We start from the raw sequence: 26,931 nt of genomic DNA on the forward strand, positions 1-26,931 counted from the left end.
AAAGCAGGAGTAGTGTGAGAAGTGGGCAAGGGCCTCGGAGGAACAAAAATCCCACAGGATTATTACATGTAGGTAGCAATATAAGAAAATGAAAGCCCAGTAAGACACAACTGGGTACAATATAATAAGTCTACAACAAACAAACTAAAAAGACAAACTGTACATTACTGGCTGAACTTTCAAGACAATTACTTTCAGAAGAATTTAACTATGGCAGATAAAAATAAAGCTTCACAAAATCTCATTCTTCATCTGAGATTAGAAGCAGCTTGATTTGTAAACTAGACAAAAACATCTGCTCACTTGACAGTGAAAGTTTTGGGGCAGCTTCAAAGAGAAAGCAACAAAATTCACAAAATGCTTTGCCTTCTCATGACTAAACTCTAAGATGTTTATACCGTGTTATTCAGAGTGACAAGCTGTGCAGATCTACTTGCAGTACTTCAGAACTTCCCAGTGCATATGAGCCAAGAGTCTTTTCAGGACTTTTGAAATATTTATAGTTAGAAGCTAACACTGAATATACACAGTTCAATCAACCTCTGAAACACACAAGTGACACCTGACAAAAGATACCGTGTATTTTCAATAAGGTGACATGACTTCATTGTTCAACGAGCGTCTCCCAGGATTCAGGCAGACTGTTGAAAAGATCAGCTCCTTTTGTATTTTAATCTTCAAAAGGAGCGCTCTCAGTTGTGCTGGTGAGGCCTTACCTGGAGTACTGCATCCACATGTAGAGTCCTCAGTACAGGAGAGACACGGACCTGTTGGGGAGCTTCCAGAGAAGGGCCACAAAGATGATCCACAGAGCAGAACACCTCTCCTATGAGAACGGGTTGAGAGATCTGGGGCTGTTCAGCCTGGAGAAAGCTGTGAGGTGACCTGATAATGGCCCTTCAGTATCTAAAGGGGAACTACAGGAAAGAAGGGGACAGACTCTTCAGCAGATAGAACAAGGGGAAATAGCTTCAACCTCAAAGAGGGTAGATTTCAGTTAGGTATAAGGAAAAAAATCTTCTACAGTGAGGATGCTGAGGCATTGGAACAGGTTGCCCAGAGATGTGCTTGATGCCCCATCCCTGAAGACCTTCAAGGTGAGGCTGAATAAGGCCCTGGGCAACCTGATCTAGCAGTGGTGTCCCTGTTCATTGCAGGGGAGTTGGACTACATGACCTTTAAAGGTCCCTTCCAACTGTACAGGTTCTAAGATTCTACGATTCTGTAAGTCTTCTGGTGTGTTGTTACAACATTCTTATTTGTTTTTATGCAGAGGTCAGAGCAATAGCTGAAATCCTGTAGTAAGTCATTTGTCTCTTTCTAGAAGCATTTTTATCCTTTTGCTAGACAAGTTGAACACTTTCTCTACAATAGAAAAGACAGGTGTTTTGACTATAGTTTTATTCCACCAGGAAGGTTTATACAGTTCTGCATAAAGGTCATTGTATGCACAGCCTGAAGTACAAAGCTCCCTTTGAAAACTCCAGCACAAAGACACTGCATGTTAACAACATTAAACAACGATGTGGGTGGTATAGGGGAAAAAAAGAAATTAAAACAAAACAGCATTCTTTCTATTGGAAAAGCAGAATAAAACAAGGCACTTTCAGTAAATAAGTGAAGAAAAGAAACAAGCTGTATCAAATATTCCACAAAGCTGACCCAGAGCACTGTAACAAAATTCTGCAGTAATGAACAAGTAAAATACAAAAAGGCACTACATAATCCTCTCCCTGTGACTCCTTTCTCAACCAATTAGCCAACTGAACTTGGCACAATGGAGTCTTAGTTATAAAGTGCATCTCCTGTCTCAATATGTTTTGAAAAATAGGCTATAGAACATATGTAGCAATATTCCCACACGTACAATACATTGAAACAAAAATACATTGCAACTAGATTCAATCTAGTTATGAATTGTGCAGAAAAAAATATGGCTTCTTTACAGTCTTTCAGTTATCTCCATATAATCTGAAATATTTTTAAGCAAACATGAATGCATTAGCAAGATGATAAGAGGTAGTGTTCCAAGTAAAAGGCAAACTTGCTGATTTTATTGTTACATGGGTAACGTAGCAAAGGTATCCCAGGTTTTAAAAGCAGCATCCAATTAAAAGTATTGTAGTATGCCATCTTGGAATGAAAATACACAGTGTTTCGGGGGTCTCATCTTAGTTCCTTCAGCAAAAATGACCATTTCTTTAACATACCTAAAAAATGTTACATTATAATGTTGTTTCATATGTATTTTTTTCTCCTGGTACTGTACATTTTCCTATTGCGTTGCATTAAAATTTCCAGACAAATATTCTCCAACTTCAGAATTTAAAAACAACATATGCTACACTCTTATTAAACGTAAGATGAGTCCATTTTTATTCCATTGTTCATCAGTTTATGGCTATAAGAATATGATATGAAGACACAAATACCAAACTGAAGAACACATCAAATGTGTCACGTCAGTGGCACCATTCTGATGTGACACAGTAAACTGTGTCACGTTTAAGAAGCTAAATGTGTTTGGTGATTTGAAGTTGTTGTCACTCTGCTAGGAAAGTCAGTCAAATTGTCGATGTGTACTAAGTTTTAGCTGATCTTAGCCCTTATTAGACTTTAAATATATTAAATATATAAAGGCTAAATAAAAACTGAAATGAAAGCAGCACTGGGTATATTTCTTATGTTAACAATTTGTAAGGATTTATGTAAACATTCGATATGTGCATTCTTGCTCTTGGCTGTAAATTCCTTACAGCTTCTGTATGCCCCTACCCACAAAACGTGTCCCAAACAGGAAATTTTCCTAGATAACAGCAGCTGCTACTGATCTATTCTTCTTCATCAGCAGTATATGCTACTTCAGCAACTTCAATTTCTGGTACAGAATTTTCAGGCAAAGAGCCACTCCAGCACGCCGCGTGATGGTTCTCTTTATCTGAGCTGCAACAACAGATCAATAAGCTTTGTCAAATGGAAACTAATATGATTCTCTGTAGTCACGTTATGCCCACAAACCACCAAACATTTACAAAGCTTGTTGAGTAAGTGATAAGTCAGACATCTAAAATGAGCTATCCTGAGGGCCTTTATGAAACATGAGAGAGGTGCAATAAAGCACTGAATTCCTCAGCCGTGCAGAATTTATGTGAGATCAAACATTTGAAAACGTACTTCAAGAAAATTAAAAATATATTTTAAAATACATTTTAAGTAAAATAATAGTATTTACCAGCTGTTCTCACCCAGGGTACCCTGGTCTGCTTCTACCGCAGAAGACTCCACCTCACCACTGCACTCACTTTCTTCTCCTGACATCTGACGAATCATTTTTCCCGAAGATAAATCCCTACAAGTAAGAATGAAGCATCATCAACCTGTTTATAATAAATATTAATCAGGGAAAAGCAGTTTGTTTCATTTTAAACTGGTTCCTGGCAACATATAAATCTGACTCATAACATGCTCCGTATTCTTTCATACTACAGAGATGCAGGACTTGGCACTGGATAGCTATTCAAACAGGTTAAACTGATTTCAATCCTCTTGTTGCATCATCATTTTGTAGCTATATAAAATAATCCAAGTCCTGGAGAACCAATTGTGACTTTAGATATGAAATTAGAAGGAGATGATCCAGGCCACATGCATCTTGCTTCAGTGGCAGAAGGATCACTGTAAATTGCTAGATGGAAGTTAATCAGAGCAGTACATTCTCCATTAAAAGAGACAGGTAGCAGTTTTTCCCCTTACAGCAAGGCAAGATGGTGGTCCAATTAGCCTGGTTAAAAGTCAAATTGTGGTCATGTGAAATTGCCTAAAGAAAGAAATTGCCAAAGTATTTCTGTAAGCAGAAAACAAACATAAATTTAGGGTTGAAATCTGTCACTTGAATCAGAAAGGCTTGTGAATGATTTTGGGCTGAAGAGAATTCTACTGTATTCATCTCGTTTTAAAGTTCCTTTAATTACTATTATTTTTATAGTTTTAACATTAATTTTTAGTAGTACTTCAGTATTACTCAGCGAATCTAATGAATTATTGGCCTACCTTCAGCCAAATCCAGGATGGTAAGTAAAGGTCTAAAGTCTAAAATTTTATCCAACTGTTCACCTCCTACTTCACAAACATTTTAGGTACCTGGCTTTGAGAGCGTGAGGATAGAAAATGCCTAACTGTTGTTGGTTTATTAGATCAAAATTCCACTTCACAAGACATCAGTAACATCATATAAAATTCCCATCAGGAAAACAGTATTTCTTAAAGTTACCACATTACTTGGTAACTCCACAACCAAAAGTCACAGGAGTTACTTTCAATTAAGATTTCAGCTACTACTTGGCTGACTTTCAAAAACCTTTCAAGGCCTTGAAAATAGACAGGGCGTGTCTGTGTTAAAAATGAAATTAAAAAAAATCTATATTTAGGGAAAGCACTGAAGAATCGTTACTTGTGCCTTCTGATTTTATTTTTAGTCATACCAAATTTCTTCCCATGCTGTTTCAGCCAAATACAAGCTATTTAATTTTCATTAGTTACTTCAGTGCTTATATGGCAGTAGTAAGTCATAATTTTCTTGAAAAACAGGAAAGACATCTTTCAAACGTAGTTCATTGCCTCCAGGAGTAGTATTACAAACTGAATATGGTATTTGGGTCAGAATTCTCAACAAACCACAGCAATTCCACTTAAACAGTTTTCTAAATCTAATCCACAAAATACATATTAAAAAAATGTACTTTGTTAGTCAGCTTGGATATACTAGAATCAACAAACCAAGCAGTATTAAAGTAACTTCTTAAGGGTTTGTGGGGATGCATTATTTCCTAAGGAAGCCCCACAAAGACAGACTCAGTAAGCCTAGCAGGATGCTGAATATTAACTCCTCTCCTGTTGCAAAATTTAGCTGAGTACCATAAAGGCTTACTGTGAAACTCAACCATATTTTTTTCTTTAGATTTAAAGAGACAATCTTCAGTGGCATTTAAAAGCTACCTGCAGCAACATTTCAGTTCAGAACAAATGTCAGAAATTAATATAGACACGATCGCTTGATCATGCTACTCTGTTAAAGCTTTGAGTACAGGAGGAATTTTATAACTCAAAGCAATTCTTCCACTGCTGTCATCTCCACTACAGCATTTCACATATCCAGCATTTCAAAAGCAGAAGAGAACCTTTACCTCATCTTTACCAGATTTCAAGGATTAAGAACCATAAACCCAGCGACTTCAAAAGGACAATATGGGTCAATGCTTTCTCAGTTATTTGTATGAAATAACAGCCTTTAGCCAGAGAAAGATTGCTGAAAATACTGCCTTGGGTGCAGTTGTGGGAAAATTGTTTCCAGGAAGACATTTAAAGCCAGTTCTTCTAAACTATCTAGCAAGAATGCTTTCATGGGAAGAAACACCTAACAATACTATGATTTCTACGTACCTAATTCTTCTTTCAATAGCATCTATATGAAGTTGTTTTTCACTTAGTAATTTCTTCAGTGATTCCACCTCCCTTTGTTTTTCAAGCAGTTCTTTTTGGAGACGGTAATTTGTTTCCTCCAGAGTTTCACAGAAAGCCTAAGAGAGATTTAAGAACATCAATTTAACTTCAGTGGAACACCTTTGTTGATTCTTCTTTTAAAGATCTCAAACTGTAACAGAATTGTATCTGCTTTTCTTTGTATTGATTACCATAAGGAGCTACATATAAAAAAATAATTAGTTTTTGGTTTAATATTAAACATGTCACTTGGCTTTGAACAATGAATTTACTGTACCAAACTGCAACACACATGCTTCACTGTATCCTCCATGACACAAAATAGAAGCTTTTAGAAAGAGGTTACTTTCTTCTGACACACAGTTCCTAGGACTAAACCTGTGTGCCTACACGAAACACGAGGTGAAATCCCTGATTCCCTTTGGCTTTCATATAAACTCTGCTTTCACAGGACTTTGAAGTCAGTTGCCCAGATCTAAGTATCAAAGATAGCAGAAACATTCACAAGAAGTGTCTGTTCTTCCATATCCAAGATAAAGTCAGAAAGTTAGAGTTAGATACCAAATAGCTGTTACAAGTACAATAATTGTGAAAATCCTAAGACCAATAGAAACACTTTTGAAGAAGTCTAAGGAAATGCCAAGAGCAGTAACTACTCACTGACAATACAAGTTGTGTTACTTCTTAGTGCCAAGGAGAATATGTGTACATGGTACACCCTGAAAAATTTGACAGTGAGCAATCCCAAGACTTAACATGAAGAGCTAACATCTAGTGCAATAATCACTGAATGCAGGAAGTGACCCAAGTGCTGGCAAAGAGCCTGTTGGTCAATTACTGGTAAAAGCAAGCCTACCAACAGTAATGTGCATTTAAATAATTTACACATTCTTGCTAAATAAGAAGACCCACTTAGGAGGCTATCTTGGATTACATTATATGCAACTAACCACTAATTCACGGAATTCATTGAATATAAACATTTTATACGAGCTCAGTTAAGAACACTGCCAAGACACTGCATTACTAAAATTTTAAAACATTAGGCTACAAACATTAAAGAATAGATTCTTCTTAATTATCCAATAACATAATAATTACACAATTCAAACAAGTGCATTCTTATTCAATCCAATAACAGTAACATTTCTAATGATTTTTTACAATGAGTTTTAATTTGTTTTATTGACAGATAGCAGATTTTCTTTGATGACAGATATTTAAGACCAATCATCAGCTGAGTCACAGTTTTGTTCACATCTGGTAGAGCTGAGAACACATTACTCACCATTCATCCTTCATGCAGCATTTTACCTAAAACCCTGGCAAACATTTCAGTTGAGCAGTACTCCTGTTTCATCAAGCCAATTGAATAAATCCCAGTGTATTTTGTAAAACAGCTGAGGGCTGCTGTATTCTAATTGAAAGCTGGCCATTATTTCCTTAAAATTTTGTTATATTGATTCTATCTACCTTTACGTGCAAGCAAATTTCCTCAATCCCAGAAAAATTCAAAATATTCTACAGGTGTTATGAACACTTCATTGTTCCATGAGAATGAAAAAAGAAAGCTCAACTTTTAAAAACTCATTTCTAGCTACAATCTATGCATAAGCTCCTTGGAAAAAGTAAGTCTGTTCACAATGAATAAAGTGAATATCAGCATATTTCAAAGGATACCATAACAGCAGAAAGGTGAACTAAAACTGAGACAAACCTACTGGCGTGAGGTATCTCGTTCTGTCAAGAGCTGGACACCTGGAGCCTGGTACAGATTTAATACCAGGTGGGTATCCTCTGTAACCTCTCAAAAGACAACAGGGCTAGGTCAGCCGAAAGACAGATTTCTTCTTCTTTAGACCGTGAAACAAATACAGATGGGAAAGGACTTGTGGAAACTACTTGCAAGGTTATGAGAAAAAAAATTTGCTGTAGTAAACATTTTGCCTAAAATTTTGTGATTAATGCATATAGTACAGTTAATTATTAGATAGCTATTAGAATTGTGGTACTATGTCCCTGAAAAGACCTAATCAGGTTCTAATGGGAGAGGCGCCCTGCTTAGACTACACGATCTCAAGACGTTCCTTCCAACTTCATTCATTCTGTAATAAGATGTGCTAATGCTATAGAGACCAGGATTTTATGACATATATATCTGATAAATTTACTAGAATGTTTCAGAAACGAAAACTTAGCAACACACCTATTTTAATAGTTTGCCAAAATTTCTATGGTAGAAGAATATCCCTGACACTTAACCCTGTATCACAGAATTCAAGGGTTGGAAGGGACCTCAAGAGACTGAGTCCAAACCCCCTGCAACAGCAGGTACCCTGCAGTTGGTCATACAGACAGGTGTCCAGGTGGGTCTTGAATATCTCCATAGAAGGAGAACACTCCACAACCTCTCTGGGCAATCCACTTCAGTGCTCCATCACCTTACTGTAAAGAAGTTCTTCTGCATGCATGTATGGAACTTCCCATGTTCAAATTTTAGGTCACTGCTCCTTGTCCTATTGCTACACACCACTGAGAAGAGCCTGGCCTCATCCATTTGCCTCCCACCTCCCTGTTTATAAACATTCATATGATCCCCTCTCAGTCCTCTCACACTAACACTAATTTCTGCAGTAATAATAACATACATGTAATTCCAGAACAGGTTGGATATTAGGAAAAACTGCAAAAGAGTGGTCAGGTGCTGGAATGGGCTGCCCAGGGAGGTGGTGGAGTCACCATCCCTGGAGGTGTTCAAGAAATGTTTAAATGTTGCACTAAGGGATTTAGTGGGCAACACTGGTGGCAGGTAGATGGTAGGATAAGATAATCCTGTAGGTCTTTTTCAACCTTTACGATTCTATGATTTTATATTTTTACATTATCAAGTAAAAAAAACAAAAATATAAGTTCTAGACACACTTGATATAGCTAAGCATGCCACTGAAATATACACAGAACCCAGAGTGCAGCACACAGCATTAGCTGTACACTGTGCTCACAAATGTACTGAAAAGCTGTGATCTTAAGAAACTACTTGACACTCTCAGTTATCTTCAAGAACACTATTTTTAGCAGTCACAATTATGGTCTGTTACTTTTCATAGTAAGAATATTTCACAGTGAAGCTCGAAGTTTATGCTGTACACAGTGTGACAACGTGTTGAGTAAACCTTCAAAAAAATCTCTCCCTAGATTCAGAACTAGACTAGTAGATTTTTAAAATCATCCACTGCTTATAAATGCTAAAAGGAAGAGATTGTACTTTTGTGCAGGGATTAAGCATAGTTGTCAAAGATTATTAGCATCTATCAATTATCAACAGACTCAAGTTTTAGAAATACATTAACTGGCAAATTTTTGAGAAAGAATGGAAATGAAAATGTTTCATTTGGAACAGCCCAGCAGATTTTACTGCTTACTGTCTTTTTAAAAAAATATAATATAGTACTTACCCTGCTCTCTTCTAGACTGTCAAAAGGACCTGGAGGGTCATCCAGACAAAGAAATTCTCTCACTGCAATGCTTAACCAAATAAAATAGAGTGCATTATTTAATGTCCAAAATATACTTAAAGATATAAAAGGGTAGTATTACTTTAAGGATGCAAACATGCATCCTTACATTACTCTCAAGTAACTGCTCATTAACATTATTTTGAATGTCTCACTTGTGTTAGTGAGGAAAATTATCTAAAACAAAACTGAAGAAACTGCACAAGTACACAAGTTTTGAAACAAAAAGGCAATATTCCATTTGAATCACCTCTTTTTCCTTCAAATCTTCAGCATATATCCTTATGATATTACATCCAGATTAATAACCAAGCAATTTATTAGCAATTCTGTGCCTGTACTCAATACTTACAAATCCTTAAATAATCTCCTATTGCAATGAATGCAAATAAATAAATAATAAAAATCAGAACATCCAAACTAATTTCCTGACTCTTCCTCTCATCTAAGAATTCCTGTCTCCATACTTACTTTCATCTCATGAGCTTTTATACCTATCTGAAAAATTCTCCTATGATAATGATCCATTCCTTTCTCCACTTAATCTGTGTGTAGATGTTGTAAAACTCCTTTTTTGAGCCCTCTCCACTGTATCATATAAATCCATGACGTGCACAGCCCGAGTTTGTACTATTACAACTGTCTCTCCCATATAAATAACACAAGTATTTGTCTACTTAAACTAATATTTTCACTTCAACTAGCTCAAGAAGTGATAGATGGTAGCAAGTCATTAAATTTGTTAAATGGTTAGAAAAATAACTGCAAACCAAATGAAGTTGTTCAGCCACATAAAGTAATTTTACAAGGAAGAGACTTTTTTTTTCTGTCCAAATAGTTTAATCTGCCTGGCTGAAGTGATTCTTTTTCAACATGATGCTCAAATCCATTTTTTAATGGTTGAATTGTTCTTTTCATAAAGATGAAAGTTGTGCTGAACGAACTCACATATGGCTAATGCAGAGGAATTCATTATATGGAAACACTTCTGCTCATTATTTCTCTCAAGCATCTTCATCCTTGATCACATAATTCAATTCAGACCCTTAAAAATATTTCACTTCTACTTTTCACTAGTAATTTCACTTTGAAGTGTAGTAGTAAAATAAAAGAACATGCAGTAATGCTTGCACGTGAGAAAGGAAGTATCCAGAAGAATAAATTTGCAAAAACATTTTATTTACAATCGACTTAAATAAAGGCCATATCCACTTTTTGTTCTCCCCACTGCTGCTGGCAGAACACTGTCTTTTTATATTGCTTAGAAAACATCTGGAAAGCTGTGGATTCACCATTTAATATAAGGAAGTCAAGAAACTTAAAACCAGAGGTGGACACAGCTTAAGATCACTGAAAATGTTTTGCTTGTTTTGATGAAATATCAATCTGATGGAATACTCATTTACAGCTTAGCTATGCTCCCACAGCATGCTTTGACCTCGCTTTCCCCTCTATGTGTTCCTTCATTTATCAAAACCAAAATGCTGCCCTTAGAGCAACACTTCAAAGAAATCTTTTACATCGTGTAACAGAGATAGTTGTTATTTCTTTCCTCCTAAGGCACTTAGCCAGCCGACATCCTTCTCAATAGAGGCAGCAATGCACCAGCACACACCAGTATGAAAAAGGACAGGAAAGGCAGAGCTGCACAAGAGACCCATGACAAGACTGAACTCCACAGCTGAGTTCCCCTTTCAAGCTTCCTTACAGGGTTAAGGCAGAGAGGAACTATATCATTTATAAAGCCTAATGGCTTCTTTATCCCACTTTGTGGTTTATATGGTATTTTCTTCAACACATTAAAATCTGTAGGTGGATTTCAATTTGGTCTTTTACTGAATCTTTAATTTTAAATATTACTACATCTAGTTCTTAGTTAATCATGTGCAATTCCCCCCTTCTGCTTATGGTTAAAATGTGATTAATAGGGCACCAAATAATTCATATAATGGCCAATTAAAAAAAAAAGTCAGCAAAATTCTTTACTTTGTTGCTCAAAGATATACTGCTAGAATTCACAAGAAATTTGAATGCAAAAACCCTAAACCCACAGGCAAATGCAATCACATACCAGTTTGCAATATCTTTGTGAGCTACGAGGTTCTGGAGGAATGCCTGTAGTCCCAGCTGTCTATCTTCCAAGAAATCAGGATTATAATTATCCTTGAACCACCGCTTCGGTGGAAGGGCCAACCGAAAGCCTGGAAACATATCTTTTAGCTGAAATGGAAGTCAAAGACAAATGAAGAAAACCAAGAAAAAAACCCTTGATGAAATATCAGTTCTGATGACAGCATTGACTTTGCTCAGAATTACAAGTTCTTTCTGTCTTCTGAAATGTGCAAGCACTAGGTACATCTTATAACAACAAGTAAAAACAAATTATAAGTAGTGAAAGTTGAGGATACATTTCTATCACATGCTGCGTTGCTTTTGGCAATCAAGTGATCTCTTAAATTTACCACATGGGAATAGATTTAAAAAAACACTGCTTTGTTATTTGGTGTATTTGAAGTGATGAATGCACGAGAACTGTACAAGAAAGAAGCAACAGATGAGTAAGCATTTCAGTGGTGCTTCTAAATTACACAGGGATAGTAACTACTAAATAAATATAAAATAAAAATAAAATATAAAGCTCACTACAGACCAATGGCTGCAACTCATTCTTTTTGAAGGCTAAAAGAATGATGATGCACACATGGGATACATCTAGTAAAAAATATTGAAGTTTAATATACATGGATGTGGTTCAAATCTTATTACTGTCATGCAAAATTTTTGGCTTGCTTAAATATTGATGACGTATATTCAATGTCAGAAAGACAAAGATATTTATGTGAATCGAAAAATGAAGCGCACAAATGAACTGATGCTGAAAATTATATAATGATTGACCTGCCCAAGGGCACTAGTTTATCCATTTTTCTGATACACTTTAAGATCAGAAACATTAAAGTTTTAACCGAAAGCAATTTCAGGATGCCTTTGCTTAGAAGAGATGCTTAAGACACAAAAACACAAATAGGATTTATCATCAAAAGAAAAAGCAAACAGGTTTTTACAGAAATAACTTCCCTTCAACTGCAAGAAAGGATTTAATCTTTTTGTGAAGACAGGATCAAGAACACTTCTGCCAGAGATATACAGGTATATACATCAAATGCATTCGTACAGATTTGTGATAGGAATTCCAGAATCCGCCTTAAAAACAGTTTAGCACTTCATGTTTCAGTAGCTGCAAGATAATTCTTCAGTCAGCCTCTTGATTCCTCCACGGAAACAATTTTTAACTTTCTGACAACAAGCTTTATATTTTTTAGTTAATTTTCAGGAATTCTTAGAAAAAAGCTACATGGTAGCTCAGTTAAAAAGACATACTGTATTCCAGCTTCAACCTCTCTCCACTGTTTGAAGGAATAATCACATTTGTTTGTTACATTTGCACATCTAAGTACCATCTCATAGCAGCGGAAGGATGTTTTTGGTTTGACCTGATCACAGATACTGCATTTTCAATCTGAAGCCCATGATAACTACTGGTTTCTTCTAGTTTCTTAATTATTGAATGGATTGTCAAAGCCTTGCTCCTTATTTGTGCATTTAAATCTTGAAGCTTTCTTCTTCACTTACTGAATTTTGTCAGACTTTATAGCTTTAAGTTTATCTTTGGTAATCTAAAGTTCCTTTATCTCTTACCAAGTTATCATTAGTACTGTACATATACATATCTTTTAAGCTCTACAACCTCACTTATCTAACAAAATACTGAACATAACTCAGAAACAATAACAAAAGGACTTCCTGTCTTACCCAGTTGTAGATAAACTTTCACTTCTGGGAAAATTTTTCAAGCAGATGGATTTCTGCTTAATGACTTCATTTGTCTGGTTATGTAGATCTCATCATTTATTTCTAAGGAAAAAGTTTTATTTCTATCCACAGATTACACCTTCTGTGAATGAACACAGTATGAGAAAGCTAGCACCTGTCAGCAAACCAACTTTCAAAGGCATTATCCTGAGGCATTCTTTTTTCAACACTACTTGTCTGCATCAGGAAAACCCATGGGTCAGACAAGTTTTGCTGAATGTGACTGCTTGCTTGTATTCAGCCTGTTTTTAGATGTTTTCCCCCACATCATCATGTGATAGCTCATGTACCACATGAGGCAGTATCTCAGGGAAAATTAGTCTTGGTAGGTCTATTCTTAGCTCAGCAGCTCTGCAGGCAGATAATAAATGATGCAATTTTTCCCCACTAAATTCTGGCACAGGAGAGTACTTTCCCCATACTTCTCTAACCCACTAGGAATCCTTAAGAGACAAAAATGTACCCATCTAGCCAAATTTTAGTATTTGCTCCTAATCTTTCAAATTCTATTATATTCAACACTTAGATTGATTTTTTTTTTTTCCAATTAATACTAAAGCAAGAGAGTATTTCTGTCTTTGACATATCATTTACTATATGCTTTCCATAGTTTACACTCAAGTCATGGATTCGTATTCTTCTGCCTCCTTCCCTTACTTCTAGCTGACTCTAATGACTTACAGAAGTTTACCTCTCTCATTCATGGGATCCTGCAACAGTTCATCCTGCACCTCAGCACTTTTAAAACTTATCTGTTTCATTCATAAAAGGACACTTAATGGTTTTGACCTTTCACTATATTTTATTAGCTGCTGTGTACTGAAAGTATTTCAGAAACTAGCAGAAGATATGGCCAAAACATTTTCTAGAATACTATTTTACTTTCCTATTTCTCTGAGAGATCAGGGCAAAGAATGCCTTTTCAAAGTTCACTAACTGCTTCTTTCAGTCAGCTGAGTTGCATTCATTCAGCCTTTAACTTTATCCAAGCATCCCTATTCTTACCTTTTCTCCATTTTTAGCCACTGTTGAAATTCAGCCCTCAGTTTAGTTTGGAGTTCTGAATAAGCATATGCCTGACACATACATCTTTTCTTTACCTTGTCTTCCTGAACAGTCATTTCCCTCAGTTAACAGTTCAAACCATGACTCACAGTGATTAATTACTCAATTCAGCTGACATTTAATGCCATGCTTCTAACATGGTCGCAGGGAATTAATAATTTGCTATCAATTTCAAAAAAAGATGTTAGCAAAAAGGATTTATAAGATAATGTATTACTAATGTTACCCATTGATTCGTAGGAGAGAGAGCATAGAAAATCCTGAAAGCATACGTGAATGCAATTTCATTTCTACTTGCTTTTAGAGCACAGTCAACAAGCAATTGCCAGTGTGCTGTAATGTTTTCTGAACCAATGACACACCATTTATTCTTTGGTTCCTAAGAAACTGTACCTTTCATACACTAGATCTAATATACAAAATAGTTCTGAAAGTTGTAAAGAATTAGAGAGTAGTAACAGAAGTTGTCTACTTGTATACTTAGGGTACAGAAATTTCAGTCAGTGACACAGAGGAAAAATCAGGAAGTTCCTTTTATACAGAAATCGTCCTACCCAAAAATTATGCTGGAAGTTACTTTTTAAAGATTTGACTGCAAAGACTAAAGACTTCACTTGTAAAATCTAAATATCCTCCTAAAATGAGTATCTGTGGGGTTTTAATTTCTTTTTCTATCTCATAGGCATACTAAAAGACAAGGCAGTTCTTGGCCTATATATGACACAGCTCACTAAAATACACAGTGATGTGACTTGACTTCAAATTGAAACCTCCAGAACAACACCACCATCTTAACGGGATTCACGCGTTTGCCAATAATCATTTAATTTATGACACAGAATTAATTAAAACACAGAAATTTCTTAAGAAAAAGTCAGAGAATCATAGAATGGCCTGGGTTGAAAAGGACCACAATGATCACCCAGCTTCAATCCCCCTGCTGTGTGCAGGGTCACCAACCACCAGACCAGGCTGCCCAGAGCCACATCCAGCCTGGCCTTGAATGCCTCCAGGGATGGGGCATCCACAACCTCCTTGGGCAACCTGTTCCAGTGTGTCACCACCCTCTGTGTGAAAAACTTCCTCCTAATATCTAACCTAAACCTCCCCCATCCTAGTTTAAAACCATTCCCCTTTTCCTATCACTATCCACCCTCGTAAACAGCCATTCCCCCTCCTGTTTATATGCTCCCTTCAAGTACTCCCACAATGAGGTCTCCCCAGAGCCTTTTCTTCTCCAAGCTAAACAAGCCCAGTTCCCTCAACCTTTCCTCATAGGAGAGGTGCTCCAACCCTCTGATCATCTTAGTGGCCCTCCTCTGGACCCGCTCCAAGAGCTCCACATCCTTTCTGTACTGGGGCCCCCAGGCTTGGACTACTTTGTATTCAACACTATGTGGTAGTTTCAGTTTCCACTCATGTTCTAATAGTAACTTGAAAGACGTTCAAATAGGTAAAACCAAGAGCCCAGAGTGTGTAAGTTCAAATCCACATTTAGAATTTCAAAGTAAAGTTCTTATGTAATTATGCATGCGGGTCCAGGTAAGAGAAATGGTAAACTAGAAATTGATTAGTATGAGCCAAACAAAATAATAGTTACAAGCGTTAACATGAAAGAATGTAATAGAAATAAATGTGTTAAACCTGCAATGAAATTTCATTCTTGGGAGTTGACAGTAAAATAAAGATGAGAGTAGTTAGTCATTATTTTTTGATTTTATGCTGTATAGAAATAAGGCGAACTGGAATTGCTAAACATTATTCACCAATTCAAAAATCTTGTGCTTTTTAGACAAATGTATTTTGGTTTTGAATACTGTAAAAATACTGTTAAAGTTCATGTCCCAGAACTCCTATTTATCAAGAACCTGTCCTCAGCTTTGGATATTTGATATAATTGTTTTACAGTTACCCTTTGATATGCTAGAAAAAGAGGACTGGTCAGCATAATTAGGACTTCCTAGGACTTTAAAAAGCTTCAGTTTTATCAGTCTATGTACAGTTTGTTGCACCAAATAAGAATAAATAATTTATTGGACTGTTCCTGCAAAGGTATGTGAATATCTAGTTCCGCTCCCACACAGAGGACACAACTATTGAGAGTTAAGTTCCTTCATCAGATTGATTAGGAGTAAAACACGAAGTACTCTAAGAGCCTAAGATGAAAAATTATCATATTTACACTAGACGTAGCTAATTGGTATACATAATATTTGCATGCTATTGTTTTTCATTAAGACAGTACATATTATGTGATCTAAAGAAGCAAAGAAAAAAGAGACACAAAGAGAATAAAATGAGGAGTAAGACTGAGGCAAGTTAGCTGAGTATTTCCCAGTGTATACTTCTCACCTTGTCATTGAGCCTGGAGAAGTCAGTGTACCGTCTGAAAACCACCCAACTTTCCTCTGGACTTCTTTTTACCAGTATTTTGTACACCTGGGTGGAAAAACAGGAGTATTAAACAAACACGCAGAACTGAGAATGAGTTACTAGCTGGAAGGCTGAGATTATCCTTCATTTCTTAGTGAAAAAGGTAGAACTACTTGATTTAAAAAAAATAGTTCAGTATAAACAGCATAAATAAATTTCAGAACTTAAGGAATGAGTTTCCATAATTGTCAAATACTTTTAACCACCTTCTGTCTGTAAGAACGGGTTTCTGAAACTGCATACGCATTTCTACTCCAGGAGAAAACAAGTCTCGCCTATCTGCTTTAACTATTGCTGGATTATACTTTTAGTTTGTAATCTTGGAGGCCAATCTGCCTTTAAAATGACTGTAATAATCAGTTACTGCATGTTACATTACTTTAAAATGTGACTTGGTTCACAAGGAAATTAATGTAGGATAAAAATTAGAACACTGCTTTGATCTTCTTATCATAGACATCAGCTTTTGTTTTTCCAGGCAGAATATGACCACTTCTCCAGGTTACAGCATCAAAATAATTTTGCTAGCACTGTAGAACTAAATAAATGAATCCTTAGAATCAAATTTAGCAAAACAGTAGTGCAGTATTACCATTCCATTTAAAAGCAAATGGATTAAGAAAATGGATTAAAAAATTAATCAACTTTTAATCTATTTTTAGAAGGGAGGTAGATACTCAAACAAAAAAAGTCAATCACCATAAAACTAATCAAACAGAACTTTAACTAGAAAAACATTAAGTAATGTTTAAGAAAAAGAAGTTTCCATGTCACAACCTCACTTTTTCCAACACAAAGACTTCAGTTGTAATAGGTTAGCTTTCCTAGCTAAGTGTTCTCTAATTAAAAATGACTAAATACGAGTAAGAAAGCAATAATTTTGGAATTGTAATCATAGGTATTTCACTTCTTAAACATTTTCTACTCTGTTATGTAATGAAATATTTTATTTTTCTCCAAAGAAGGATGCCCTGGTTTGGAATGGACTGCAAAGGCAATGATTGAGTCTCCATCCCCACAGGTATTTAAGAGTTTTGTGGATATGACACTAAGGGACATGACTTAGTGACAGGACTCAACAGGTCATGTTGGTAGTTGGACTTAATAATTTTGAAAGTCTTTTCCAACCTACATAATTCTACGTTTCTAGTTCTGTAGGTTCTTGTCATCAAAAGTTCTTTCCCTGGACAATCTTTTTTTTAATCATTCTATAAATATATTTTTTCTGTTGCAGTCCCAACATGTAATAACCACTAAACTTCCCAACTTCTGTGCAGCAGAAAGGCTTCACTTCTTAAAAAATATTATATTCAACTGCAAAGAGTTACATAAGCTACAGACAACTACAGTAAAAAAAGAAAAATGAAAGCAATTTCTGAGCAAGTATTTTCTTATCTACTTTTAAACACGGAACTCTACTTTCAAGCAGCAGCACCTGTGGACATCTCTGCCTACAGTAGAAGCCGTATTTTGGTCATGACCAAAGTGCTGCTAGCTTCTAAATCCACTTTGCAAGACATGCCTGCAAAGCAAGTCTTAAAATGTAATTCCTTTTTCCTTTTTCTGTGCTTACCCAAATGTTTCAGCTTTCCTTTCCTAGCAAGGATATAAACAAGCTTTTATTATACAGAAGTTTGATGAAGCATAACCACTATGTAGAATTGTGAAGACTTACTGCTAGTACACGGCAAAATACCAGAACAAGCAGCTTTGTTACAGCTTTTCTGATTTATAGGATGTTCAACTAGAAGTTCAGCAAGTATATTGCTTATAAACTCACATATGAAAAAAAAAAACCAAAAAAACAATGAAAGGAATACACCAAACAAATAGCCTGGCCCTGAGTGGCTTCCAAGTAAATAACAGGCAACTGGAAAAAAAAAAAAAAAAAAAGTCAGCTCTTGATTACCCGTTAAAAAAATAGCTGAAAGAAAAATTGGTAGTGGTAGTGCTAAAAAACCCACTTCTTTGAAGACTCATGATTAATAAATAAACATAACAGTACTACAAAACCAGCTGCCCTTTCATGTGAAGTTTTGAGAAAAACTACAAATTATTTCAAGGTTCTTTCTATCCTTAATTCCATACCCCGCAAATACAAAGTATTTAATGAAAATATGCCAGTATTAAGCAATAACTCCTCAGCTGATTCAGCACCTCAAATCATTTCCAGCTGACTTGAAAATAAAAAAAAGGGAGTAACTGAACATCTCAGGACTGCCAGCACATGCGAGACCAACCACTCACACGCAGTGATGTCCTCCAGTCTCCCAACAAAAAACGAGAAACCAGAGAACCCAACCAACCAAAAAGGCCACGATAACAACAAGAAACTTTAACAAACCAATCTCCTCTTACTTGTGGTTTTGATTTAATTTCCTCCACTGTCTTCCATCTCATTGATTTTAGCATTACGGAAGCAACCAAAATTCCTAGCACTAATTACTTACTGGTTTTAATATACAATAGCAGGCTTATTTTCAACGTGCAACTGAAAACAAAGTTAATTACATGCTTTCAGAAATAACAACACAGCAACGCAAGAGAACTATGGAAGAGCAAAAACACATCCAAGGAATTTAACCATGAAGAATGTTTCATTTGTTCTGTAGCTTGGGATTCTAAAAACAATGACAACTTTGACCACTTAATTTAAGTGCACCTGATCCTGTGTGAACACTGGACTCTGCCTCAGCATATTTTTAGGTCTAACAGTCAGTTTAACAATACTACCTATTGTTTTAGTTTTGAAGGCACTGTTTTAAAGGAATCTTTTAATCTATATACAGCAAAAATTTGGCTCTGCTCCTATGCTACCAGATGATTAGAAGCTGAAAAATTTATGTCAAGTCAAGCTATCATCCTTAAATAATTATAAAAGCCATGCTATTCAATTATTTGCCAAAATAACTTGATGATTTTACTAGTATTTGAAGTATCAAAGTTATAAGCTTCCACACATTTCTAATGGATCTGCTGTTCCCTTTTTTTTACTTCTTTGTGACAACTGTTGCTCTCTTGAAGCAACACAATAAGTAACAAATAATTTCCATCAGTTCCCCAAGATTTGTCTAATCATCTAAAAGGGATGTTTCAACTGCATCCACAAAAATAAATGCCTGAATGTATTTATGGCTTGTCAAAAAGAAACTGAATTGACAGCTACTGTACATTTTGAGAAAAATCAATCCATACCAGTCAAGCTGGTGTTCTGTCATCAGACATTCCATGGGATATTTCGCTCTGATGTTTTCAGGACAGAAGAGATCTCCACTAATTAGAAACTAACAATCTAGCAGAACAAGAAGCTGTAAACTATGTATTTGTGCTTTAATGCACATAAGATCATGAAATGAAGTTATTCCTTTCAAACACAAGATTAAATTTTTATATATTTAATTTCCCAGAACTTCCACAAGTTCACAAGAAATTACAACTTTGCAAGGATTCCTGACTTTTCCAGCACACATTCTTGATAACTGAAGTAGAATGAATTGCTTCTACTCCATGTACAAAGTTGAAGAAAACCACAATCACAGGAATTGGAAGAGACCTCAAGAGATCACTGAGTCCAACCCCCAGCTAAAGCACATAACTTACAGTAGGTTGCACAGATAAGCAACCAGATAGTTCTTGAATATTTCCACAGGAGACTCCACAGCCTCTCTGGGTAACCAGTTCCAGTGCTCTATTACCCTTACTGTAAAGAAGTTCTTCCGCATGTTTGTATGGAACTTTCTACGTTCAAGTTTTAGGCTACTGCTATCCACCACTTAGAAGAGCCTGGGCCTCATCCATTTGCTTCCCACGTTCCTATAGCTATTTATAAACATTTGTCAGATCCCCTCTCAGTTGTTTTTTCCCCAGGCTGAGCAGACCCAGGTTACTCAGCCTTTCCTCACACAAGAGATGCTCCAGGCCCTTGATCATCTTTGCGGCCCTTCGCAGGACTCCTCTAGAAGGTCACGTTTTTTGAACTGGGGAGCCTATAATAATAATCTAAAAGTGGCCTCACCAGAGCAGAGGGGGAGGATCACCTCCCTTAACTGGCTGGCCATGCTCTTTTATAATGCACCCCACGATATCATTGGCTTTCCTGGCCACCAGGGCACACTGCTGGCTCATGGACAACCTGCTGTCCACCAGGACACCCAGGTCCTTCTCCTCAGAGCTCACCACCAGCAGGTCAGCCCCTAACCTGTACTGATGTGTGTTTTCCCACCTGTATAATGGGATCAATATTTTCCTGTCAGGGCGAGGGACTTTGAAGCAAGACTAGTATTTGGTACAGTGCTCCAACATCCCTGCAAGATTAACTAGTGAAAGAGAACGCAAACTACACAGTCAATATCTTATCGTTACAGAACAAACTATATGATTCCAAAAACTTACAGTGAATTTCGCCCTTTCCTCCATCACCTCGTAACCCAGTATAGTAGGTGTGGAAGGCCGATCTTCCCAGCTCCTGGAATCTGTATTCTGCTCTATTTCTTCTATGGGCTGAGTACAGTACTCTATTGATGTATCCAGACCAGTGAACTTAGTCCTAACAAGTGGACTGCTACAAGCAGATGACGTAGAACCAGTCTGGTCAGGCATGCTCATCTTTTTAAAACTACCAACTGTAGAATCCTCTGGCTGTCCTTTTGAGGAACTGGAACTTGTTGAGATGCTTCCAAAAGAAGAACGTCTTTGGTTTCTGTTTGTAAAGCTGGATGATGAACTTCCAACAGGAATAGGAACAGGAACAAACGGTGTTGCCATCCTTCATGGAAAAAGAAAAACAACAGCCTGTTTCCAGTCCAAGTGCTTAAGGTTCATTCAGTGTATAGGCCATGATGTCTCTTCTTTTCAAGAACAGTATCTGCAGCAAAGGACAGGAGATATCATTTTAGCTTATTTTTTAAGTGAAGCAAGAGAGAGATACTGCTTTGGAAAAAATCTGTATCAGTACTGGGATGGAGCAGTACTGATGGTTAAAGGTTCTCACAAGGCTTTATATAAAATACTGCTTTATCTCTACTGCTTGAGAGACTGATACTCAGGAGTTTTCTGCCTTTCACAGCTATTAAAATAGTAGAAAGTGAAAGTACAGCTATGAAAGAGAAATCTTTATGATGTCAGCAACTTTCAGTACAAACAGAATTGTTTCTGTATGATGCCCACAAACCACACATGCATGTAATACTCGTGACATGAATCAGATTAAAACACACTAAACAACTTCATTGAAAAAAACATATTTGCACATCATATGTATATTCATTGACATATGATGTAGTTGTTCTTAAAGCAACTGTCGCATGTAATCTCACAGACGTTTTTAACAATTAACGAGGTATGTTTTCTGTAGCTTCAATTACAGCAGTTAAGTTTTACAAGCATGAACCTCAAAAAAAGTGTTGTAATATTAGTTCTCTATTTCAGGAAACTAAAATGGAAGAAACAAGCTCAAGCAAAGAAGTTGAATCAAAGATTTTATATTGGCCCACAAGAAAACCATTTTAAAGGAGAATTAATATTTAGTGTACACTTATGTACATCTCTATATAAACTTTTTTGGCAGTCTCAAACTGCCAAAAGAAGCATCATCATCTCATGCCAAATAAAGTTTCCTTGCAAGATGCAAATGAGATGCTATCTCTTTGGATTAACAGCTGAGTCACCACCCACTTCACCCAGGAGTACACCAATCACAAAGCTGCAGGCTGCTGTGAAATGGGAAGCTGTCAGCCTGATTCACATCATAGATGCAATCAGTCATCTACTGAAGCAAAAAACAAATGAGTTTTTTTAATTGCTAGGGTGATGTGATGTTTTCATTCTTGTTTTACATAAGTATTAGAGAACATCAGAAATAAATGAATACATACTGAATCAGTAGCAACAAGACAGATTGAAAAAAGTACTGAGTGAAAACTTCTGTATATCTGAAAGCTGAGGGAACATGACCAAAGGGAGCATTTTCAAACTGGGAGCAACACATAGAAGACTCCCTGCCTCACCCTGGGATGCAGCTGGGCTCTGAGCAGCAACTGATGGAGCAGAAATGTCAGTGTCATAAAACTGCTGATTTACTTTGCTGGCCAGGTACTTCATTTGAACAATCCAGCAGCTTCTATTGTAGCACAGCTCTGTGCTTCACTGTGTGACTTCACTCCTCATATCAGATAGCTGATGGAGCAACTCACACCTGTCTTGGAGACAAGATGTTCTCCTGTTGCTAAACTAAGACACAAATCTGTTCTGCCCACGTGTATCTCAGTAAGCAAATCTCACTTCTGCCTCAATGCAACCCTGCAATGATTTTTGAGAGGTATAAATATCAAAATACAAAATCTTCTCTGGTAGATGACATTCTCTGGAGCTATTAAGTCATATAAAATATTGAACAAAGTAATACCTGGCAGCAGTACATGTTACCAGCATGAGGATTGAAAGCACCCTCTATCCAGTTATGTTTCTAGGAGCTGTGGGATTAAACCCTACAAGCAGAAGCAGTCAGGTGAATTGAAGATTTGTAACAAATCAAAGGATCTCTAAATAATGATACAAAAGTAATACAGTCTTCTGCTGCACAACTTTGTGAATCTAAACTAGAAGGAAAACAAGTCCATACTTCAGGGAACCTATAAAATTCAGTCAAGAGCTTTTGGAATTTTGTGAAGGAAAAAGCCTGCACTTTTCAGCATTTTGTCTTTTTTAAAAGACATTTTCACAAGTTACAATGCTTGTGAACAGTGCCTTTTCCAGAATGACTCCCTTGTTTAAAGCAGAATGCCAGTCAAGAGCTTTTTGGAAATCTGGAACTTACTACTACCCTTAAATGCACGCTTTTTACTGAGAGGCTTAACATGAATGGAGCTGTAGTGCAAAGAATCCAACATCCACACTATGTATGCTTCCACAACTTTTATCTCAGACTAGCTATAGTTTGGTAGCACTGACTGAACATTTAGAGTCTGCATCCAGGATGCATTTTTTGTTTAAGTTTCTCATGTACACTTAAAGACCATTCCAAACTGTAAGTCAATGCACATTAAACGGTGTTGATCAAAGTATTTGTTTCTAAAAGACATTCAAGCTGACACGGTAAAGTTAACACAGCAAACACACCCACAGATAAATAAAACAAGTGATACTAGCAGTGTCTCACTCATATTCCTAGATCTCTGAAGAGTAACAGAATGGTATTCTTTGAGAATGGAAGCATCAAGTCAAGTGAGCTAAGGGCATGCCACGCCATTCAAACTGATGTATTTTTTCAAGAAAACAGAGAAAAAAAAACATACCAAGACATTAGAACTTACCATACTGATTAATACATAGGAATATGTAAATTCACCTTAAATTATTATCGGTCTCCAGACACATGAAATATTAATTGTTATGAGTTTTACCAGGATTTAAAATTTGCTCTTCCTAAAGGCTAAATCTTTGAGAGAAAAAATACAGTGCTGAAATGAGGGTCACAACCTTAGGACTTCAGTCTTTCTGTGTGTCCAGAAGTTCATCGCCAATTTGTGTAATAAAAGGAACAGAAAGCAATCTGATAAAATGCTTTTGCACAAACCAGAGTTCTGCTTCCTCACGTCGGTGAGGGGATGAAGAGAAGATTTAGATGCAGACTGCTACTTTCAAGCTTCACAGCAGCCTGGTCTCATGTCACTGCATTAAACCACTAAAAACATTGCACCACACCAACTTCCAGAACAGATCAGTGGTGATACCTGAAACCAACCATAGCAATTCTTTCTTGTATGAACACTTACTTTACTTCTGAATAAGAAATTTGTTCCCTGCTCAGAAGCCATGCTTGGTTCCTACAGTTTGATTCCCAACTGTAAGTTTAAGAAGGAAACAAATAAATAAACAAAGACAACTTCTGCTGGGCTGAATTGCTAAACCTGAAACAGGATAACACAGAATGACAGTGTCACATGCTGCAAGACAGCAGGACACCAACTTACCAGCTACTTGCAACAGGCACCTCCCTTTTTGCAGGCAAAGGAAACAGGCTGTAATAGAACCACTTTGCAAAGGGTTTGCATCCAATCTGAATCAACTGCAATTCCAAACCCTTTTAATGGTTTTTAGGCTCAGGGAGAAACATGTAAACCATTCGATTCAAGGATAACAGATTATAAACAGAATGATCCTTATTTAACACTTGTAATTGGATTTAGAAGACTTTCAGCTATGCAATACCACCTGTGAGCTGGCTGCATTCAGAAAACCTCTGCTTGGGCAACGGAGTCAATGTGACCTCCGCTGCTTCGGGTGTAAACGCTATAATGGAACACTTGCTTAAGAACCAATGGAAACTCTGAAGAAACAACGGTGGATTAGCTTTCCATAATCGTTTCTACAACAACAGCGATTTTCTTCCCACTTTTATTCAGCTGCCCGCATGCTGTTGACAAGCTGAAAGCCCCACGTGCAGCACCTGCCATACACACGCGGTTATCACAGCCCCGGAGTCCCCCAGCACAGCTGAGGAGCCCCCGGCTGCACGCGAGCCAACCGCAAGCAGCCCTCGTCCGCCAACGCAGCACACGAAGCGCTCGGGCTGCCTACCTCCGAGACGTAAGCGCTCGGGAACGGATCGGAGCACCCACGCGTTCCCCAAGCGGTGACTTCGGTCGCGGCCCGCCCCGGAGCTCCGCTGGGCGGCTTTACGTAACTTGAGGACTCGCTGCGGAGGGAAAGCGGCCCCAGGCCACGCGTTAACCCTTCAGAAAGCGGGCCCGGCCGGCGCCGCGGTTCGTCAAACCCACGGCGCTCCGGTAGCGCCGTACGCCCGCCGCCTACGCCCGCGAGGCGCCGCAACCGCCCACGGCGCCCCCCGCCGGCGGGGCGCGCGCAGCCGCCTCAGCTCAGGTGCGCGGGGGCGGCCGTGCCCTGCGCGGCTCCGCGGGACGGCCGAGGGAGCCGGCTGTGCACGGCCGCCCCGAACTCTCGATGCCGGTCGCTCCCGACCCCGCTCACCTGCTCGCCGCCGCGCCCGCTTCCCTCCGCGGCCCCGCAGCTGGGGCTGCCCCTCCCCCTAGGCCGGCCCCTCCCCGCCCCTCCGCGCGCGCGGCGCCTAGGGCTGGGGGTGGGGCCTCGGGGCGCTACCTGCGGCTCCGCGGCGGGAAGGACTACACGGACCGGCGTGCTCCGCGAGCGGGCGCGGCCTGCGCTTCCGGCAGGCACGGCGGGGCTGCTTCCGGCAGCGCTTGCCGCGGGGCATCTCGGGAGCCGTAGTTCCCGGTCGGCGCGCTGCCCGCTGGGGGCTGTAGTTCCGCCGGGGCCGCTGTTCTTAAAAAGAGATGTACGGGATATTTTGGAGAAAATGAAAACAGGGCAGTTTGTGTCAAAACAAACAAGCAAACATTTTTTACATATACTTTATAATTTTTACATGTTACAAATATGTGATGTGTAGAATTTCTGAGCCCCTCTTAGTTTTCATCACAAGGTTGCCACATGCCTGGTTCTCTGGAACTGCCTTTCCCCCCTTCTTTTAAGTCCTTCATTTGGAACGTGTACGAGGACGTGGGGCACTTGCGATGGTGAGTGCGGGCAGCCTGCTGGCACCATGGCTGTGGCTGCTGTCAGGTGTCTTCCTCACCTCTCCGGATGATGTCACAGAATCATAAAGGTTGGGACAGACCTCAAAGATCATCTAGTCCGACTGTGAACCCATCCCCACCATACCACTAACCGTGTCCCTCCATGCCACATCTCCATGCTTCTTCAACACCTCTAAGGATGCTGACTCCATTGCTTTACTGGGCAACCTGTGCCACTGCCTGACCACTCTTTCTGAGAAGAAGAAAATTTTCCTACAATCCAACCTGAACCTACCCTGGTGCAACTTCAGGCCATTCCCTCTCATCTTATTGCTGTTACATAAGAGAAGAGGCCAACCCCCACGTTACCACAAGCTCCTTTCAGGCAGTTCTAGAGAGTGATAATGTCATCCCTGAGCCTACTCCAGACTGAATAATCCCAGCTCCCTCATCCAATCCTCATAAGACTTGTGCTCGAGACCCTTCACAGCTTTGTTGCCCTTCTCTGAACATGCTCCAGGTCCTCAATGTCTTTCTTGTAGTGAGGGGCCCAAAGCTGAACACAGTATTCAAGGTACAGCCACACCAGTCCAAGCGCAGAGGAATGATCCTTGTTTATGCTGCCTACACTATTTCTGATACAAGCCAGGATGCCACTGTTCTGCTTGGCAACCTGGGAACACATTGCTGGCTCATGTTCAGCCAGCTGTCAACTAACCTCCAGATCCTTTTCCTCTGTCCAGCCACTCTGCCCCAAGCCTGTGCCATTGCATGGGTTTGTTGTGACCAAAGTGCAGGACCTGGACTTGGTCTTGTTGAACCTCATACAACTGGCCTCAGCCCATTAATCAAACCTATTCAGATCCCTATTGTAGGGCCTTCCTACCCTCAGGCAGATCAACACTTCCTCCCAACTTGGGTGTGACCTGCAAATTTAGTAAGTGAATTTACAAATTTACTCAGTTCCCTTGTCCACATCATCAATGAAGACA

The 26,931-nt window shown here is 38.4% G+C and overlaps 1 protein-coding gene across 2 annotated transcripts; it reads right to left on the bottom strand.

The window, feature by feature from the left end:
• Nucleotides 1-1,386: 1,386 nt before the first annotated feature.
• On the bottom strand, nt 1,387-25,504 carry SNX16 (sorting nexin 16). 2 transcript variants are annotated; one of them, XM_085221342.1, is made up of 9 exons: nt 25,374-25,492; nt 24,963-25,080; nt 20,778-21,249; nt 16,305-16,391; nt 11,086-11,234; nt 8,955-9,024; nt 5,440-5,576; nt 3,233-3,349; nt 1,387-2,943 (listed from the first exon to the last, which is right to left on the bottom strand). In XM_085221342.1, the coding sequence occupies exons 3-9, from the start codon at nt 21,147-21,149 to the stop codon at nt 2,832-2,834; spliced, it is 1,044 nt and encodes a 347-aa protein (XP_085077468.1). In that variant the 5' UTR covers nt 21,150-21,249; nt 24,963-25,080; nt 25,374-25,492; the 3' UTR covers nt 1,387-2,831. The 2 variants fall into 2 exon arrangements, with proteins under 2 accessions (XP_085077468.1, XP_085077469.1); XM_085221343.1 differs by lacking the exon at nt 24,963-25,080 and having other exon boundaries at nt 25,374-25,504.
• Between the last annotated feature and the right edge of the window lie 1,427 nt (nt 25,505-26,931).

The sequence above is a fragment of the Meleagris gallopavo genome, chromosome 3 (assembly GCF_905368555.1).
Source record: "Meleagris gallopavo chromosome 3, MGAL_WU_HG_1.1, whole genome shotgun sequence".
NCBI lineage: Eukaryota > Metazoa > Chordata > Aves > Galliformes > Phasianidae > Meleagris > Meleagris gallopavo.